This window comes from Sciurus carolinensis, chromosome 10, assembly GCF_902686445.1.
Source record: "Sciurus carolinensis chromosome 10, mSciCar1.2, whole genome shotgun sequence".
Classification (NCBI taxonomy): Eukaryota; Metazoa; Chordata; class Mammalia; order Rodentia; family Sciuridae; genus Sciurus; species Sciurus carolinensis.
Window position 1 is genome coordinate 54,060,672 of NC_062222.1, and position 21,688 is coordinate 54,082,359.

Consider the following 21,688-nt stretch of genomic DNA (forward strand, 5'->3'; position numbering starts at 1 on the left):
CACTTCATAGTCTAGATAAAGGTTTCTCAATCTCAGCACCAATTGATATTTTGGACTGAATAAATCTTTGTTTTGTGTAGTTTAGAAATTTTAATCAGCATCCCTGGTTTCTACACTGTAGATATAAAAATTATGGACTCTCCACTCATTATAATAAGAAATGTCCTCTAGATTTTGGTGAAATGTCTGGGCAAGAAGGAAAAAAAAGTCCCAGTTAAGAACTGGGTTCTTTACCACACTTTGCATTTTTTTTGTTACTATTAAAAATTAACCTGGTTAGAAATGAAGGAAGTTAATATTAAAACTCTTTTGATAGCATTCAGTACCAGTTCAAACATCTTTATAAATCAGAATGCTGGTAAATTCAAGGACCTGAGGAAAGGGACTTTGGAGATATGCCTTGAGAACAAAGCTGATTTGAAGACAGGATGATGTCAAGGTAAAGATACGGGAACGGAACTGGCCCGCTAGTGAGAGCCTGTCTGAACAGAGCAACGCTCCGAGTCCCGGAGCCCCTGCAGTGCAGTGTACTCCTGCAAAGAACCAGCGGAGAGCCTCGATCTGCAGTCAGCCTCAGGGATAATGTCAGGGCAGCCGGAGACCTCTTCAGGCGGCTCTGCCCCACTCCGGCTGCGGGCTCTCTTCACGGGGCGATCCAAGATGGCGGCCTAGAGGGAGACTGCAACCCCCGGTCGCATCCAGAACCAGGAGTTAAGAAGGGAGGCATTGAGAGACTCGACTGAAGTGGAGCCACGGGTGGAGTCTGCCCACTGGGTAAAGCTTCGGCCCGGGTGGCAGGCCCAGATAGAGGTGGCTCATCGGAGCCGGGCAGGGCAGCTAGAGTCATCCACAGGCAGTCCTGCGCACATCCGGCGGTGGGCCCCGCCCACACAAGCCAGCTTCTCCAGGTTCTCGGAACGGAACTGACCCGCTAGTGAGAGCCTGTCTGAACAGAGCACGCGCCGAGTCCCGGAGCCCCTGCAGTGCAGTGTACTCCTGCAAAGAACCAGCGGAGAGGCTCGATCTGCAGTCAGCCTCAGGGATATGGGCAGGGCAGCAGGAGACCTCTTCAGGCGGCACTGCCCACTCCGGCTGCGGGCTCTCTTCACGGGGCGATCCAAGATGGCGGCCTAGAGGGAGACTGCACCCCCGGTCGCGTCCAGAACCCAGGAGTTAAGAAGGGGAGGCATTGAGAGACTCGGACTGAAGTGGAGCCACGGGTGAGTCTGCCCACTGGGTAAAGCTCGGCCCGTGTGGCAGGCCCAGATAGAGGTGGCTTATCGGAGCCAGTGCAGGGCAGCTAGAGTCATCCACAGGCAGTCCTGCGCACATCCGGCGGTGGGGCCCCGCCCACACAGCCAGCTTCTCCAGGTTCTCGGAACGGAACTGGCCCGCTAGTGGAGAGCCTGTCTGAACAGAGCACGCTCCGAGTCCCGGAGCTGCTGCAGTGCAGTGTACTCCTGCAAAGAACCAGCGGAGAGCCTCGATCTGCAATCAGCCTCAGGGATAAGGACAAGGGCAGCCGGAGACCTCTTCAGGCGGCTCTGCCCACTCCGGCTTGCGGCCTCTCCTTCACGGGGCGATCCAAGATGGCGGCCTAGAGGAGACTGCACCCCCAGTCGCTCCAGAACCCAGGAGTTAAGAAGGGGAGCATTGAGAGACTCGGACTGAAGTGGAGCCACGGGTGCTTCCTTGCCCACTGGGTAAAGCTCAGCCCTGGTGGGCAGGCCCAGATAGAGGTGGCTTAGCAGAGCCGGGCAGGGCAGCTTGAGTCTTCCCAAGGTAGTCTTCCACACTCCGGCAGTGGGCTCTTCCCACACGGCCAGCTGCACGGTGCAGGCCCACAGTGAGAGCATTCCGCACAGAGCCAGTTCCAAAACGTGGAACCAGTAGGGGCTAGGGCAGTATTCTTCGAATGAGTCTGCTTTATCAGAGTTCCTTCCAAGACATCAGGCTACTGAAAGGCTGGGAGGTGATACACTGGAATTACTGGGACACATATAAGCCAATAGTGGAAAAACTGCAATATCTCAGGGTCCCACTGACAACTGACCATTATGAGAAAACAAGGGGAAGAAAATGTCCCAAACAAACCTAGATACTACATCAATAAAACCCAATGACAGCACAGCAGAAGAAATGTCAGAAAGGGAGTTCAGAATGTACGTAATTAAAAACGATCAGGGAAGCTAATGAGGAGATGAAAGAGCAAATGCAGGCATTGAAGGAGGAGATGAAAGAGCAAATGCAGGCATTAAATGATCGCCCCAATCAACAGTTAAAAGACCAAATACGGGAAGCAAGAGATCATTTCAATAAAGAGTTAGAGATACTGAAAAAAAACCAAACTGAAATCCTTGAAATGAAGGAAACAATAAACCAAGTTAAAAACTCCATAGAAAGCATAACCAATAGGATAGAACACCTGGAAGACAGAACCTCAGACATTGAAGACAAAATATTTAACCTTGAAAACAAGTGAACAAACAGAGAAGATGGTAAGAAAATCATGAACAGAATCTCCAAGAACTATGGGATATCATGAAAAGGCCAAATTTGAGAATTATTGGGATTGAGGAAGGCTTAGAGAAACAAACCAAAGGAATGAACAATCTATTCAATGAAATAATAACAGAAAATTTCCCAAATCTGAAGAACGAAATGGAAAACCAAGTACAAGAGGCTTATAGAACTCCAAACATACAAAATTACAACAGACCCACACCAAGGCACATTATTATGAAAATACCTAACATACAAAATAAAGACAGAATTTTAAAGACCGCGAGAGAAAAGAATCAAATTACATTCAGAGGGAAAACAATAAGAATATCAGCAGATTTTTCAATCCAGACCCTAAAAGCTAGAAGGGCCTGGAACAACATATACCAAGACCTGAAAGAAAATGGATGCCAACCAAGAATCTTATACCCAGCAAAACTTACCTTCAAATTTGACGATGAAATAAGATCCTTCCATGATAAACAAAAGCTAAAGGAATTTACAAAAGAAAGCCAGCATTACAGAACATTCTCAGCAAAATATTCCATGAGGAAGAGATGAAAAACAACGATGCAAATCAGCAACAGGAGGCGCTAGCCTAAAGGAATAGCCAAATAAAGGAGAAACCAAATCATGTCAAAAACAAATATGAGTCAATTGACTGGGAATACAAATCATATCACAATAATAACCCTGAATGTTAATGGCCTGAACTCATCAATCAAAAGACACAGACTTGCAGATTGGATTAAAAAGAAAAATCCAACAATATGCTGCCTGCAAGAGACACATCTCATAGAAAGAGACACCCATAGACTAAAGGTGAAAGGATGGGGAAAAACATACCATGCACACGGACACAGCAAAAAAGCTGGAGTATCCATCCTCATCTCAGATAATGTGGACTTCAAACCAAAACTAGTCAGAAGGGATAAAGAAGGACATTACATGCTGCTTAAGGGAAGCATAAATCAGCAAGACATAACAATCATAAATATCTATGCCCCGAACATTGGCTCATCCACGTACGTCAAACAAATCCTTCTCAATTCCAGAAAACCAAATAGACCCACAACACAATAATACTAGGCGATTTTAACACACCTCTCTCACCACTGGATAGATCGTCCAAACAAAAATTGAATAAAGAAACTATAGATCTCAACAACACAATCAGCAATTTAGACTTACGGACATATATAGAATATACCATCCAACAAAGAATGAATACACTTTCTTCTCAGCAGCACATGGATCCTTCTCTAAAATAGACCATATTTATGCCACAAAGCTACTGTTAGTAAATATAGAAGATAGAGATACTACCTTGTACTCTATCAGATCATAAGGGATTGAAATTAGAAATAAATGACAGAATAAAAAACAGAAACTTCTCCAATACCTGGAGACTAAATAATACACTATTATATGATGAATGGATAACAGAAGACATCAGGAGGGAAATAAAAAAATTCTTAGAAGTAAACGAGAACAAAGACACATCATATCAAAAATCTCTGGGACACTATGAAAGCAGTACTTAGAGGAAGATTTATTTCATGGGGTGCATTCAAAAAAAAGAAGTAGAAATCAACAAATAAACGAGTTAACACTACAGCTCAAAGCACTAGAAAAAAGAAGAGCAGACCAATACCAAAAGTAGTAGAAGACAGGAAATAGTTAAAATCAGAGCCGAAATCAACGAAATCGAAACAAAAGAAACAATCGGAAAAATTAATAAAATAAATAGTTGGTTCTTTGAAAAAATAAATAAAATTGATAAACCCTTAGCCACACTAACAAAGAGAAAGAGGGGAGAAAACTCAAATTACTAAAATTCGGAATGAACAAGGAAACATCACAACAGACACGAGTGAAATACAAAACATAATTAGAAGCTATTTCGAAATCTATACTCCAACAAAACAGAAAACCTTGAAGACATCAACAAATTTCTAGAGACATATGAACTACCTAAACTGAACGAGGAGGACATACACAAATTAAATAAACCAATTTCAAGCAATGAAATAGAAGAGGTCATCAAAAGCCTACCAACAAAGAAAAGTCCAGGACCAGATGGATTCTCAGCCGAGTTCTATAAAACCTTTTAAAGAAGGAGCTCATTCCAATACTCCTCAAACTATTCCATGAAATAGAAGAGGAGGAACCCTACCAAACTCGTTCTATGAAGCCAATATCACCCTGATACCTAAACCAGACAGAGACACATCAAGGAAAGAAAATTTCAGACCAATTCCTTAATGAACATCGATGCAAAAATTCTCAACAAAATTTTAGCAAATCGCATACAAATATATATTAAAAAGATAGTGCACCACGATCAAGTGGGTTTTATTCCCAGGGATGCAAGGTTGGTTCAACATTCGGAAATCAATAAATGTCATTCACCATATCAACAGACTTAAAGTTAAGAATCACATGATTATTTCAATAGATGCAGAAAAAGCATTGATAAAATACAGCATCCCTTCATGCTCAAAACACTAGAAAAAATTGGGGTAATGGGAACATTCCTAAACATTAATAAAGGCCATCTACGCTAAGCCCATGGCTAATATCATTCTAAATGGTTGAAAAAACTGTAAGCGTTCCCCCTAAAAACTGGAACAAGGCAGAGATGCCCTCTTTCACCGCTTCTATTCAACATCGTCCTTGAGACTCTAGCCAGAGCAATCAGACAAACCAAAGAAATTAAAGGGATACGATAGGAAAAGAAGAACTCAACTATCCCTGTTTGCTGATGACATGATTATATATTTAGAGGAACCTGGAAATTCCACCAGAAAACTTTTAGAACTCATAAGTGAATTCAGTAAAGTAGCAGGTTACAAGATCAATGCTCATAAATCCAATGCATTTTTATACTAAGTGATGAATCTTCAGAAAGAGAAATTAGGAAAACTACTCCATTCACAATAGCATCGAAAAAAAATAAATACTTGGGAATCAATCTCACAAAGAGGTGAAAGACCTCTACATGAGAACTACAGAACACTAAAGAAGAAATTCAAGAAAACCTTAGAAGATGGAAAGATCTCCATGTTCCTGGATAGGCAGAATTAATATCGTCAAAATGGCTATACTACCTAAAGTTCTATACAGATTCCAATGCAATTCCAATTAAAATCCCAATGATGTACCTCGCAGAAATAGAGCAAGCAATTATGAAATTCATCTGGAAGAATAAAAAACCTAGAATAGCTAAAGCAATCCTCAGTAGCAAGAGTGAAGCAGGGGGTATTGCAATACCAGATCTTCAACTCTACTACAAAGCAATAGTAACAAAACGGCATGGTATTGGTACCAAAATAGACAGGTAGATCAATGGTACAGAATAGAGGACATGGACACAAACCCAAATAAATACAATTTTCTCATACTAGACAAAGGTTCCAACAATATGCATGGGAGAAAGATAGCCTCTTCAAACAAATGGTGCTTGGAAAACTGGAAAACTATATGCAATAGAATGAAACTAAACCCCTATCTCTCACCCTACACAAAACTCAACTCAAAACGGATCAAGGACCTCGGAATCAGACCAGAGACCCTGCATCTTATAGAAGAAAAAGTAGGGTCCAAATCTTCAACTTGTTGGCTCAGGATCAGATTTCCTTAACAGGACTCCATAGCACAAGAAATAAAAGCAAGAATAAACAACTGGGATAGATTCAAACTAAAAAGCTTTCTCTCAGCAAAGGAAACTATCAGAAATGTGAAGAGAGAGCCTACAGAGTGGGAGAATATCTTTGCCAACCATACCTCAGATAGAGCGCTAATTTCCAGAATCTATAAAGAACTCAAAAAACTCTACACGAAGAATACAAATAATCCAATCAACAAATGGGCTAAGGAAATGAACAGACACTTCACAGAAGAAGATGTACAAGTAATCACCAGATATATGAAAAAATGTTCAACATCCCTAGTAATAAGGGAAATGCAAATCAAAACCACCCTAAGATTTCATCTCACCCCAATTAGAATGGCGATTATCAAGAATACAAGCAACAATAGGTGTTGGCGAGGATGTGGTGAAAAAGGAACACTCATACATTGCTGGTGGGGTTGCAAATTAGTGCAACCACTCTGGAAAGCAGTGTGGAGATTCCTCAGAAAGCTTGGAATGGAAACACCATTTGACCCAGCTATCCCACTCCTTGGCCTATACCCAAAGGACTTAAAATCAGCATACTACAGAGATACAGCCACATCAATGTTCATTGCTGCTCAATTCACCATAGCCAGATTGTGGAACCAACCTAGATGCCCTTCAGTTGATGAATGGATAAAGAAACTGTGGCATATTTATACAATGGAATATTACTCCGCAATGAAGAATGATAAAATTATGGCATTTGTAGGCAAATGGTCGAAATTGGAGAATATCATGCTAAGTGAGATAAGCCAATCTCAAAAAACTAAAGGACAAATGATCTCGCTGATAAGCGGATGAGGACATATAATGGGGGGTGGGAGGGGCTAGCATTAGGTTAGGGTTAGGTTTAGAGTTAGGCTAAGGAGAGCAGTAAGAATGAAGGAAAGAAGGACTGTGTAGAGGGAAAAGAGGGGTGGGAGGGGTGGGAGGGGTGGGGGGGGAGGGAAAAATATAATAAACATCATTACCCTATGTAAACGTAAAAAAAATAAATAAATAAAAAAAAAAAAAAAAAAAAAAGGTAAAGATACATTAGAATCTGGCTGCTCAGTCTTCCAGGTTTAGTGCGAAGTCTTCAGAAGATCTCTTAGAATCCTTCGTTTTTTGGCAGTGGCTAAGGGTCTTTTAGAAATATTCCAAATCTCCAAGGAACAGTCAAACTTCTCTATTTCGCCTCTCTGTCCCTTTGCCCATGTTCCCTGATTCTCTTCTACCAGAAGGAGAAGACTATGTTATATAATGAAATTTTGCGGATAGTAGTCTAAATGTTCTCTGTCTATGAACTTTATCAATGAACCTCATCTCAGGAGTGAAAAGACATTGCTTCCTTATGGAGCATTTCAGTTGGGATCATTTCTACATTTGGATCATCCTTCCAACCCACTGCATTTCTTTATTTCTCATCTCTTTCTTTCATGCAACAGACTCCTTCCAAATCCCCATTTCCAACCTTCTTCCCAGCTCTGGTAAAACCTAATGGGTGAAGAATGGGAGCCATGGTGAAGGAAGTTTAGGGAGGACCTCCTTATTCCTAGCTTGATCTTTCTGTTTCTTTGTAATGAAAAAAGTAATACAATTCCAAGGACCAGAATGTCTAGGGAAAGAGGCCATCAAAGAAACTTTGACCATGGTGTTCATCTACATTAGTCCATTTCATAAGGGTAGCATTTACAGTCCTGGTTTTAGATTTCTGTGTATGTTAAAGACCTGAATAACCTACAAGTCTTATCTCCCACCTTTGCTTCTACTTGAGTATCAAGAAAGAAGTGAATTAATTGCACTATTGTTATAAAAGTTGCCATTTTAATCCTCATTGAATTTCACATTTTTAATGAGAATAAAGCCAAGGGTGGAATAGCAGGCATTAGTTACAGGTCAATATGGAATTTCTTACTTTAGAAATGATGTAATTATTTGAATTTTATGAATCTGGGAAACTGTAGAAAAGCTGTCAGTTTTCCCATTGCTTATCCTAACTCTTGGGTGGAATGACCCACAGAAATTGAGACTCAGTGCATGGAAGGGTAGGCCATTTAAAAAATTCTTGGGTGTGAAAATATGAATTGGATTTCCAGAAGTCATTCAAAAGCAACTTCTATAGGGATCGATTAAGGTACTGTATTATTTTAAAAACTTGAGTTTATTTGAGGATGTTAATAGATACAAGAAACCATTGATAAATACTTATACACTGACCTTAAATAGATATTTATTTTGATTCTACTATATGGATGCTATCTAGTGATATTGAGTTTATTATTATTTTTTTTAAATTTGGTAGATCTCTTTTAAACTAGTAAGTAGAAAAATTTAGTGGTTCTTAATTTATTTTGAGCAATCAGACATACTTTTAAACATTTAATTTATTTGCAGCATTTGTAAATGGAAATCATAGTACAATAAAAACTACATTTTGCAGACTTGGTGGTACACATATGCAATCCCAGCAACCTTGAAGACTGAGGCAGGAGGATTACAAATTCTAGGCCAGCCTTAGTATTTAATGAGGCCCTAAGCAACTTAATGTAGCAAGACCCCTTCTCAAGAAAAAAAAGAAAAGAAAAAAAGAGAGGGCGGGGATGTAGCTCAGTGGTAAAATGCCCCTGAGTTCAATCCCCAGTACCAACTATAACAACCACCACAACCACTAACTACATTTTATTCTAAGCTAACTTTTTTTTTCTAAGAAATAGGTTGATGAAATTATAAAGACTTAATGAAAAACATAGGTTGTGTAAATGTGTATTATTTTGAAACATACAAAATTTTTCAAAAATATAATATTCTCAGGGTTACAAGTAAATAAGCACTAACTAAAGGAATATTTCTGCAAACACATGACACGAAAGCAATTGTCTAGATGTGAGGACTTTAGACTCTAGACTTGAAAGGCAAATATGTACTAAGTTGGTTTGTATTTTCATGATTGCTCTAAGTAAGGGGGGAGTAATCTGTTAGTGCCATAAACTGGTCCAATAACTTTGCTACCCAGCATTTAACTTCTTTACTTTTTTTCCCTTACTTTTCAAAATGAGAAGTAGCTGCTTCCAGTGCAAAGTGCATTATAAAATGCAAGACTTTTCATAGAATGCTATTTGCCTATGACATTCTATTTTAACATTGATACACCCATTCGGAGCAAATGTGACACCAATAAATTGTGGTAATAACAAATTCCCAAATCTAGAGTTTGCTTCTGCTTTCATAGTAGAGACTTGCCATGGAGAGAGGAGACAATTCAAATGCAAGCTTGCTTCACCCAGAAAGCACAATGTTTGCAGATTCTTGAGTTTCATTAGAATAACCTGAAAATGAGATCACAGGAAATGTATTAGTGAATAATGGTTCATCAACTGAAATTTATTAACTAGCATAAAATCACCCCTATACACAAATCTTTCTGAGAAACAATCACCTTTGGCTTGAAAAATACACATGTTTATTCTTTCAGGAGGGGACAATGGAATATTTAAAGATTTCTGCTTCCTAGACAAATTATTCCTTCAGGTCCCTAACAAGTCTGGTTTAGGTTTCCTAAAAACATATATCTAATATTTTACCTTCTTTAATGATCTTTCCTGCAACAGAAACCAAATTCCTTTTCAACTCGGAGTTGAGGAGGAAGCTGAAAAAAAAAAAAAAAAACAAAAAAACATAGAGCTAGCAACTTCTCCATTTTAAGGCTGAATAAAGAAATATGACACAATCATGGTTGCCCCTCACAGTCGTGGGAAAAACAGCTTTACAGCAACTGGCAAGACAATCTCCATCATAATCACCTCATGAACATGTATGACTGCATGACCAATATGTGTAATCAGAAAAATGAGAGATCACACTCTATGTACTTATAATCTATCAAAATGTATAAATGCATTCTACTGTAATGTGCAACTAATTAGAAGAAATAAAATAAAATAAATTTAAAAAAATGAAACAGAATACTGTAAATTTCAATTATATCAAAGCCCTTAAATTCAAATTTTATTTCGATTTTGAGGGAGAACAACCTAAGCATTTGAATTTGCTTTCTTTTCCTATTATCCAAATTATTGTTCTCAAAAAAAAAATATGTGGCATGGTTGTTCAGTACTTCAGATTTTGAGGAAGAATCTTTGATTGGCAAAGATATTCATAAACTCCTGGATTGTGGGACAACCCACAATTCTTCTATATCTGGATGAGTCTAATGAGTCTCTATCATATAGTTATATAGTTCATTGATGGGCCATAAAATGATCCAGAAACACAAATATTTTCATCAGTTCTTTAGGGAGAATGATTTTTACGTACTTCTAATTATTTGAAATACAAGAGTACTTAAAGGGTTACTAAAATGAAGAAAAATGAAGTTGCTTCATTATGAGAACTTACCAAGGACTCTAATTTTGGATTTTAGGAAGAAATCTAGCTGCTGTATGACCTTTGGTAACAGTGTAAATTCTCTACATCACATATGTAGATAGTTGGAATAACAATTTTTACGAAGGCAAATCTGTGGTCAGGGCATTGTTAGTGTTGTTTTGATTGGTCTCTGTTTTCAATTGCTGCTCTTCTTGCTTAGTGTTATTTTTAGCTTCTTGTTAGCAATTTCTTTCCAATTAAGTTTATGATGTGAAGTAATGTACACTTGTATCAACAATATTTTGGGACTATATTTTTCCTGTAAGTGGATTTTAAGTACTATCCATTCTGGTTCACATAGAATCATGATGTTCCTATTGTTAAAACAGACACACTCATAATTCCTCTAAGATTTATTTTGTCTGTACATGTTGAGTTCAGTACATTTTGGTTTCACTGCATTTTTCCTTTGAGTTCCTTCTTTTTTTTTTTTTTCCAAATAATTTCCTTAAATTATGGCTCATGCATTTTTTTCACCCAAGTGTTCACCTAACCTATTTGGTTCATATTCATTTCAAAGTACATACAAGATAGAAAAAATATTTATGCCCTATTCTTTTTTGACAGGGAAATCCATCCTCCCTCTCTCTCTCTCTCTTCCTCCCCTTCCATTCTTCCTACCTTTTCTTGCAATACTGGGAATTGAATCCAGGGCCTCACACTTGCTACATAAGTGCTTTACCACTGAGCAATATTTCCATATCTCTATCTTTATATTTTATAAAAATGAAAATAAAAACAACCTACCTTATGGTTGAAGGGATTATTATACAACATATTTTCATTTTGGGCAGTGTTACCTAGAAATATAAACTCTGTTACTGCCTCTTCAGCATTCACATATATAATGATTCACTTATTCAACACTTTCAAAACATGACATGTACAAAGTCTAGGATATGGGTCAATAGAAAAACCAGTAAATAGATCAAAAGAGTGCATTCAAAAAGTCCCTTTGGCAAGTGTGCTGTTACTTTCTCCTACTTGTGTGGATTGACTTGGGTCAGAAATGGCAGTCACTTCAGAAACAATCTTTCAAATATCTTTGAGGAAAACTTTCCATTTGTTTAGACCATCTTCATTTTCTTTTTACCATTCACCAGGATTGGCCAGTTGCAAAATGTACTTGCTCTTTCTTTTCATCATTGACCTATGCCATTGCTCCTCCTGGTTTTATTACATGCTTCCTATTTTCCAACCCAACTACATAACTCAGTTCTATTGCTTCTTCATCCCACAGTCAGTGCTTGGGTTCAGGCTGTAGACAGTTGACTCTGGATCATTCAATGGCTCTCTAGCAAGTCACTGAATCCTCTTTATCCTCCCAATATTCAGCATATATTACTCTCTTATCACATTCCAGTGAATTGCTCTCTCAAATGTTACTCAAATTTCATTTGCTCTATCAATAATTTCATTTATCAACCATTGGCCTTCTTTTCCATAAATCATTTTCAGTCTTTATAACCAATCTCCATGTATAATTCTTACATTTTACATGTGAGAAAACAGGCCTGAATAGCTTAAGTGACATGCCAAAGGTAACAAATAGTAAGTTGTGAACAGCCAGGTCAGTCAGTCAATGCACATGCTTGTTTTACTCTATTATAATTCCTCTGCCATTGCTATTCTAGAATCACCTAACATTTATGTTGGATGTTAAGTTGTTTTACACTAAATGTAAAATCTATGTGAATGTTTACACTGACCTACCTAGACATATTGGGTTTTCATTAATATCAAAATTGGTTTTAATGTAACTTTGTTTTAGTCTTAGATTCTTCCATTAATACCAAACACTTACCACTGGGATGATGCACAATGGTGAGTTTACCTAGAAGACAAAAAAAAAAAATCAAAAACAAAAACAAACAAACAGTCTATTGAGTTTTGTTCAACATTTATCCCAAGACCTTTTCATTATTTGATGGTATTATTTCTTGGTGGCTATGAATCTCAGTCTGATTAAAAAAAAATTATTCACCCAAAATTTATCTCCCTCTGGTCACTGAGCAGGAAATCATGTCTTTCATTACTTTTATCTTTTTCTCTTCCAACACTTGCCCCAACGTATATGGTTTTAGGTCTGTTTGATAGTTAAAAGCTTGCTACTCAGTCATAACATTCCTTTAGCCTGAGTTCCTCCATTCTTTTAAAACATCATTATTCAGGAATAATTACTTACAATATAATTTAAACATTTTTAAGTGTACATTTTTAAGTGTATAGTTTGATGATTTTTGAAAAATCTACATAGTCATGTACCTACCAAACCTATAGCACAGAGACTGTTTCATCTCTAGAGAATATTCCCTCATAGTTCCCTGTCAATCTTCATTGAAACATTACATTACTCATGGTAGTCACCAATTTCTGTCTCTGTAGATTAGAATTCAGGTAAATGGAATTCCTATAGTATGCATTCATTTGCATCTGATGATTGAGACTCATTTCTATTATGTCTAATAGTATCCCTTCTTACTGCATGAGTAGTTATCTCATAGTATAGATATATCATGCTATAATTACATATTTTTCCTGTGCAACTTTTGGATCATTTCCACTTTGGATGTTATGAATGAAACTGCTATAAACTTTTTTGAATATGCCTTTGGGTGGATACCTACTTTTATTTGTATTAGAAAAATACCTAAGGTTGGAGTGACTAGGTCACATGTTAAACATTTCCAAAGTCATCACATCACTCTATACTGTCATCAGCAATATAGATAATGCATGTCCAGCTCTGCATACTAACCGGCACTGAGGTCTCTCTGACAGTCTTTCAAAATTGTGTTTATTAGAGTTGTCCATTGGTATCTCATTGTAGTTTAAATTTGCCTTTTCCTGAAGATTGATGATGCCAGGCATCTTTTTTTTTTTTTATTGTAAACAAATGGGATACATGTTGTTTCTCTGTTTGTACATGGCGTAAAGGCATACCATTTGTGTAATCATAAATTTACATAGGGTAATGTTGTTTGATTCATTCTGTTATTTTTTCCCTTCCCTCCCATCCCTCCCACCCCTCTTTTCCCTCTATACAGTCCTTCCTTCCTCCATTCTTGCCCCCCTCCCTAACCCTAACTCTAACCCTAACACTAACCCCTCCCACCCCCATTATGTGTCATCATCCACTTATTAGCGATATCATTCGTCCTTTGTTTTTTTTTTTTTCTTTTAATCCTGTTTTTATTCAATCATTAGACATTTGCAGGCAAAAGTGAAGGAGTATACGTCCTTGTTAAAATTCCTCTGTATCTTTTGTCCATTTCTTGATTTTATTGGCTAATCTGACTTTGCAGGTTTCTTGGCCTGGTGATAAACTAGTCTATACATAGTGACTAAAGCATATAAGCAGGAAGCATTAAATGCTTAAGCCTAAAAGTAGAAGTATTGTCAGGCATAATGGACCCTGCCTGTAATCCCAGCAACTCAGGAGGCTGAGGCAGGAAGATTGCTGAGGGCAGCCTCAGCAACTCAGCAAGGTCCTGAGCAACTCAACAAGTTTCTGTTTCAAAATAAAAAAATTAAAAGGGTTGGGGATGTACATCAGTGGTAAAGCACCCCTGGGTTCAATCCCTACTACAAAATAATAAGTAAATAAAAATTAGAAGTACTATTACACATGATAAAGCAGAGTACAAAGGGAGTCAAAATCGGAAGCTATCCCACTACATAAATCACGTAGGGGGCTCTTTTGTTAAATAGTTCCATGTATATGAACTTCCAAAGAACAACTCTTAACTTCCCTGCTTTACTTACTTTTGGTAGGGCTGGCACAAAGGCATATCCTCAGTTACATTTCAAAAGTTCACTGCCTTCCCTTGAATTGTCCATGTATGACCCTCATATAGCATGTTTACCTTTGACTAGCCTTCCCTGCTGGGTGTTTAAGATCAGTTAGGTGACCCCTCTGTTGCCCACAATTTAACCTCTTTCCTTCCTATTGTTAAGGTCAGCCAAGACTCCTCAGGGGTTACTTTTAAGAACTTGTGAGGAGCCTCTCCACTCCTTTGTTCTTTTCCTCTACCAGTTCTGTCATGGGTGGCTATGGGTCAGGGACTTGCTGATCACGTGGCTTCATTTGGAAGCACTGGGGCAATGCTTGATCCCCTCCAATGACCCTACTCTTTGCAGAATGTACCCTGGTTGGCCTCCTGCTCTCTAGGGTCAACTTGAGCCCACTGATTGGGAGGTGTGTCCTTTGGTTTTTTGAGATTGGCTTATCTCACTTAGCATGATATTCTCCAATTTCATCCATTTGGCCAGGCATCTTTTCACATTTGCTTTTGTAAATGAAAATCTGGGTGCTTAGGTATGACTGGGTGCTGGGCTGTTATTGCTTATATGTTTCTCAGCAGATATGTATTCATAAAGAAACATACACAACTATGTTTCTATAGTCATTATCATATATATATATAAACATATATATGTAGTCATGATTTTTTATACTTGTTTCTTCAATTCCAAAGCAACATCACCATATTCATTCTGGTCTTTCATGTTTTCTTAGCTAGAATCCTTGTCTCTGACAATAGGAAAACTGGCACTCATTATCTGTAGTACATTTGACCTGTTAGCTCAACCCTAGAATATCCATACGGTAGTTTTAAAATTGTTAAACTATATCCTTGTGAAGAAATAGACCCTACTAACTGTCATAAAGTACAATTTTATCTACTGTTCTTTTCTATTTTTAGCTCCACTGTTTTCTAAAATTATTTACATTCTTTTCCCCCATCCTCATGCAGTATGGATATTTTATTTGTAATACTACTCAGTTAATTTATTTTCTGCTTATATACAATATTGACTCCTTTCCCTCCCCAATTCTTTATGAAATATATAAAATATTAACACAGTTCTGAAAGTCAGAAGTATATACAGAGAAGAGTATACATAGAGAAATATGGATTTTTTGAGTCAGTTTAGGTTTTATTTTTTAAGTAATTTCTTCTTTTATCTAAGTGATAAATGTGTTGTCAAAAATTGTTACATTTTCTTAACTTGGAATGGAACCACCATTTGACCCAACTATCCCACTCCTTGGCCTATACCCAAAGGACTTAAAATCTGCATACTACAGAGATACAGCCACATCAATGTTCATAGCTGCTCAGTTCACAATAGTCAGATTATGAAACCAACCCAGATGTACTTCAATTGATGAATGGATAAAGAAACTGTGGTATATATATATAATGGAATATTACTCTGCCATAAAGAATGATAAAATTATGGCATTTGCAGGCAAATGGATGAAATTGGAGAATATCATGCTAAGTGAGATAAGCCAATCTCAAAAAACCAAAGGACGAATGATATCGCTAATAAGTGGATGATGACACATAATGGGGGATGGGAGGGGTTAGTGTTAGGGTTAGATTTAGGGTTAGGGAGGGGGGCAAGAATGGAGGAAGGAAGGACTGTATAGAGGGAAAAGAGGGGTGGGAGAGGTGGGGGGAAGGGAAAAAATAACAGAATGAATCAAACAACATTACCCTATGTAAATTTATGATTACACAAATGGTATGCCTTTACGCCATGTACAAACAGAGAAACAACATGTATTCCATTTGTTTACAATAAAAAAAAATTGTTACATTTTCTTAACGTGTTTTTTAATGTCTAGAGGATCTGGTGTGATAACCCACTTTATTTGGTTTCTACTTTGGATAACTTTTCTTTTCCCTTGATAATTCCTCCCATGATCTTATCAATTTTATTTACTACTTATAATTTATTTTTGGCTTTGTAAATTCTCTCTTTTGTTCACATCTTTCCCTTTTTTTAAATTAATTTCTGATCTGGTTATTTCTTTACTCTTTCCAATTTTTTGAGTTTCCTAAATGGAAAGTTAAAGCATTGATCTAAAAATTTTTTGTTTTTAGCATAACATTTATACTCATAAAATTTCCTCTAATTTAACCACTTTACTATTTGAGCTTCCTTCTGCAAATTTTGATACATTTCTTCCATTATCATTTGGGTTGCAAACTTTCATTTTTTATTTCATCCATTGGCTATTTTGAAATGTATTTAATTTCTAAAAATTTTAGAGAAATTTTCTAGTTAAATAATTTGTTTTTTTCTAATTCACTTCTACTGTGGTAAAACAATATGATTTCAAAAGACTGGAATCTTTTAGAATACATGTGAGGTTTCAATTCTTTTAAGTAACATAATGTTTGATGGTTTAGATATGTTCCATCTTGGTGCACCTGCCATGCATACCTCTAACAAATGTGTATTCTGAGTTTTTTGGATGCCTTGTTCTGCAAGTGTCAATAAGATCAAGTTAGTTGAAGTATAGTTCTGGTCTTCTGTATTTCCATTGATTTTCATTTATTTGTTCTATTAATTATTAAGAACAAAGTGAGAAAATCTCTGAGCACTGTCAGGGTGCTTCATTAGTTTTGCATTTGGGTTTTAGGATAATTTTATCTTCCTAGTAAACTTCCTTTTTGTCATTGCATAATATCTACTTGTATCTCTTGCAGTAATCTTTGTCTCAAAGTTAATTTTGTCTTTTGTTAATGTGGCCATGCCAGCTTTCCTATGCTTACTGTTGGTGTGGCAGATTCTTCACCATCTTTTACTTCCAAAATATGTATGTGTTATATTTAAAATGTATGTCTTTTAGACAGCAGAAACTTAGGTTGCTTTTCACCCAGTCTGAAAATATCTGAGTTTTAACTGAAGTATTTAATTCATTTATATTTAACATAATTATTGAAATAGTTCTGTTTAATACAACCATCTTGTTCTTGGCTTTTCCCTTATCTGTTTTGCTTAAATTCCTCTTCTGCTTTCTTGTTTTCTATTTTGGTGAATCAAATGATTAATTAATTATTTTTTTATTAGAGCTTTATGGTTATACTAGTGGTTGGGTTCAACCTGAAAAGCTCATCTACTGATAGGTACCTGGGTTGATTCATAATTCAGCTATTGTGAATTGTGCTACTATAAACATTGAGGTGACCATGTCACTGTAGTATGCCGATTTTACATCTTTTGGGAAAATATCTAGGAGTGAAATAGCTGGGTCATATGGTGGTTTCATCCCTAATTATTTGAGGAATCTCCATACTGCTTTCCAGAGTGACTGTCCTAATTTGTAGCCCCACCAATAATGTACAAGTGTACCTTTTTCCTCATAACCTCACCAGCATTTATTGTTGTCTGTATTCTTGATCTTTTCCATTCTGACTAGAGTGAGATGAAATCTTAGTTCAGCTTTTATTTGCATTTTCCTGATTTCATATTTGTTGAAAATTTGTATTTCTTCCTCTGTGAAGTTACTCTTTAGTTCTTTTGTCCATTTATTAATTGGGTTATTTGTTTTTTTGGTGTTAAGTTTTTTGAGTTCTTTGTATATCCTGGAAATTAATGCCCTGAGGAGTGGTAGCCAAGATTTTCTCTAACTCTGTAGGCTCTCTCTTCATGCTTTTAATAATTTCATTTGCTGTGCAGAGCTCTTTAGTTTGATAGTGTCCCACTTATTGATTCTTGGTTTTATTTCTTGTGCTTTGGGGGTCTTGTTAAGGAAGTCATGCCAGCACCTGTGTAATGGAGTGATGACCCTGTTTTCTTGTAGCAGTTGTAAAGTTTCTGATCTAATTCCTAGGTCTTTGATCCATTTTGATTTAAGTTTTGTGCAGGTTAAGAGAAAGGGATCTAACCACATTTTTCTATATATAGCTATCCAGTTATCCCAGAACCATTTGTTTAAAAAGGCTGTATTTTTTTTTTCAAGGTATAATTTTGGTACCTTTTTCAAACATCATGCAGTTATGGGCATGTGAATTTGTATTTGTGTCTTCTATTCTGTTCCATTGGTCTTCATGTCTATTTTGAAGCCAATACCAGCTATTTTGTTAGTATAACTCTGTAGTATAATTTCAGATCAGGTATCGTGATGCCTACTGCTTCCCTTTTCTTGCTTAGTATTGCTTTGGCTATTCTGGATCTCTTATGTTTCAAATGAATTTAAGAATTGTCTTTTTATAATTCTGTGAAGAATGTCATAGGTATAGATGATGATTGCATAGAATCTATATTTTGCTTTTGGTAGTATGACTGTTTTCACAATATTGATTCTACCTATCCAAGAACATGGGATGTCTTTCCATCCTCCAAGATCTTCAGTTTCTTTCTTCAGTATTTAAAGGAATAATTGATGCAGGAGCAGAAATCTCTGTGATTTCTGTAAGACATTGGCCAAACGGATGAACTTTACATCCAGCTCCTGCTAATTTAGAAGGTATTGGTCAGATTTCTTGGCCTGCCCAGTATGCCCAGTATCTTCAGTGGGAAGATGAAGATGGCAACACAGGACTTTTAAAACCTATGTCCTTGAAAGTTTGCCAATAAATTCATGGGGTCATGATATATTAAGCAATATGGGAGTTTTATTAATGAGTGCTAATTCAGTGGTAACTTCTCACAAGCTTAATCAAGGATTTATCTCCACTAAAGGATTGGGAAAAGATCAACAAGGAAGGTGTTCACATGTGCCACAGTCCTCTCACCAAGGACAGTATAGATTGGGATATTCACCTGATCAGCCTTTTTAATGGGGGCATTGATTTCTTCCCTGACCCAGAAAACAGCAGAAAAAGTTAATTGGCTGTCTGATGATCCTGTTGATCAATGGCTCCTTACAGGGGAAAAACTTCGAGTGGTTCATATGTTCAAGAAGAGCTTCAAGCTGGTCACACTGAGCCTAATTTTAGCCCATGGAATACCCTGATTTTTGTAATAAAGACAAAAATCTGATAAAAGGAGATTGTTACAAGACCTTGGAACAATTAATTGGACTATGGAATTAATGGGTGCTTTACAACCTGGACTTCCTTCTCCTACAGCTATTCTTCTTGGCCATTAATTAATAGTAATAGATTTAAAAGGTTTTTCTTCACTATTCCTTTGCATCCAGAAGATTATAAGAGATTTGCATTTAATATCTCTGCTGTGAATTTCAAGGAACCTGTAAAAATTTCAAGGACTTTCTCAGCTGGAAAGTTTTGCCTCAAGAAGTTTCTACTCATCCCATTTGGTTTCCTGAATGTACCATCAAACATGGAGGACCTGAAGTCAAAGTTCAAATGACTACAGGTTGGACCAAGGTGTTGATCTCGACCCCACAGTGGGAATGAGAGGCTGAGGAAGAACAGGAGCACTCCATGCACTCAGAAAGCCAACCCGCCAACATAGGGACAACTAAAGAATCTGATATACAGGGCTGAGTGGATGATTGAACAACAGGCGGGTAATAAGTCTCCAACCAGCCTCTACTGAGCTGCCAGGTAAGTGAAGTTTATGGGGGAAACTTATTGGACCTATTTCCCAGATCCACCTTTAGTGCATCCAGCTGTGTGGGCTGGAGAATCCATCCCAGTATTTACTAATGATACTCATATGATGAGAGATTTTACAGACAAACACATCACACGTATTCATGTAACTGGATTTAATTATACTGACTACACTAGGAATCTACCTCTATGTTGGTACCATGATAAACATGCTCATTGTTTAAAAGTAACCTTCAAGGAAAAGATAGCATATGGGGAACCAAGACTAGCTAATCATACTGGCCCTTGGGACTTAAGATCATATGTCCAGACAGTTATTAAAATGGGACTTTCCCATAACGAGACATTCATTCCCACAGAACATCCACTAATATCTTACTGCCTTAATCATTCTGCAATAGAATTTGGTACCTTTCCTAAATGAATGGAATGTGCAAATATCTTGCCAGTGCAACACAAAGTCTCTAGAAATGGTGGATATATTTTGGATTTTTCTTCAAAAATTGAGAAGAGATAGCTATGTTCAGAGGATTTGTTGGTAACATCCTGACTTTTGGTGATGGTAGCATGTAAAGGATCTGTGGTGTTTAATAGTTGCCTTGGCTTTTCTCCATTATACAGGTGGCTCCATGCCTGACTATAGACAGGAACTGAAAAGCCTGCTATGGCTTATAGCCTGTGTTCAATCTTCTTATGCTTAAATTTCTGGAAATGTAAGAGTAAAAATAAAAGGAGAAAAATATCATTTAACCTGTAAGAGAGGTAATCTGACCAATTGTATCACAAGATATAATAGAGAGAAAGGAGTACTCATTCTTTATCAATCCTCCTTTGTTTTACTCCCAGCTAACATGTCAGGACCATGGTATGCAAATACTGGGGTTCAAGTTTTATAACAGATGCATGCCCAGCTAAGGAGACCACAATGCGCTATTGACCTTATAGTTCTTGGAGTAGTTGTTTTAATATCCTTTATAGCTTCTACTGTGACAGCTTTTGTAGCCTTATCTTAAAACATTCAAAATGCCCATTTTCTAATAATTTGGCTAGAAATACTTCCAAGGCCCTATGCAATCAGGTAAATATTGATGAAAAGATTGAAACTAAAGTAAATGCTTTGGAAGCTACTGTCATAAATATTGGAAATGAACTTTCAACTCTCAGTAAGCAAAGGCTTGGATGCCATGCCAGCTATAACCATGTCCGTGTTACTGCAGTCAAATATAATGCTTCCCAATGGGATTGGGAAAAGGTAAAAATCATCTAATGAGTATTTGGCATAACAATAATAACAGTTTGAACCTTATGGAGTTATATCATCATATCCAGGATATTCGGAAAAGAAGAAAACCTGGATTCTGTGTCTTGAGTTGAATAAGTACTTCATAACGTAAGTGGCTTTGATCCTGGAACTATGTTAAAACATTCTGCATGGTATATTTTTGGCATGATGTGTTTGTTACTAATTCTCTTTTGTGACATGATAATAGGTTGTCATACCCTCAGAGAGGAGATCTGGAAACTTCAAGAAACTGTATACCACTTGCAGTTTAAAAAATAAAGGAGCGGGAGATGTTGGAAGCAGTTAGTAAAGCATCACTCTGAACTATGCAAACCCTGGGCAGTGAGGCGCTGCTTCTGGGAACCCTGTGGTGTGAATGCCTAGGGGAATGCCCATTTGCAGCATGGCTCCTGTTGATAGGGGAGATTCTGTGCTTGTCATGGAGTTCTCTGGTTCAAAACCCCTTGATTTCAAATCCCTGCTGCCCGGAGTAGA

At 37.3% G+C, this 21,688-nt stretch overlaps 1 protein-coding gene and 1 long non-coding RNA gene across 2 annotated transcripts in view; one reads left to right on the forward strand and one right to left on the reverse strand.

The window, feature by feature from the left end:
• The first annotated feature begins 335 nt into the window (after positions 1-335).
• LOC124995052 (uncharacterized) overlaps positions 336-21,688 on the forward strand; it is a 63,967-nt gene continuing 42,614 nt past the window's right edge. The window contains exons 1-2 of the long non-coding RNA XR_007110605.1: positions 336-439; positions 19,261-19,902. This is a non-coding gene — a long non-coding RNA (uncharacterized LOC124995052). The remainder of the gene's footprint in view (positions 440-19,260; positions 19,903-21,688) is intronic.
• Bank1 (B cell scaffold protein with ankyrin repeats 1) overlaps positions 9,347-21,688 on the reverse strand; it is a 282,791-nt gene continuing 270,449 nt past the window's right edge. Inside the window, exons 13-16 of the mRNA XM_047567484.1 lie at positions 12,393-12,422; positions 11,336-11,388; positions 9,745-9,809; positions 9,347-9,489 (exon numbers count right to left, since the gene is read on the reverse strand). Of these exons, the coding sequence (XP_047423440.1) occupies positions 9,750-9,809; positions 11,336-11,388; positions 12,393-12,422 (143 nt within the window). The 3' untranslated portion in view covers positions 9,347-9,489; positions 9,745-9,749. The remainder of the gene's footprint in view (positions 9,490-9,744; positions 9,810-11,335; positions 11,389-12,392; positions 12,423-21,688) is intronic.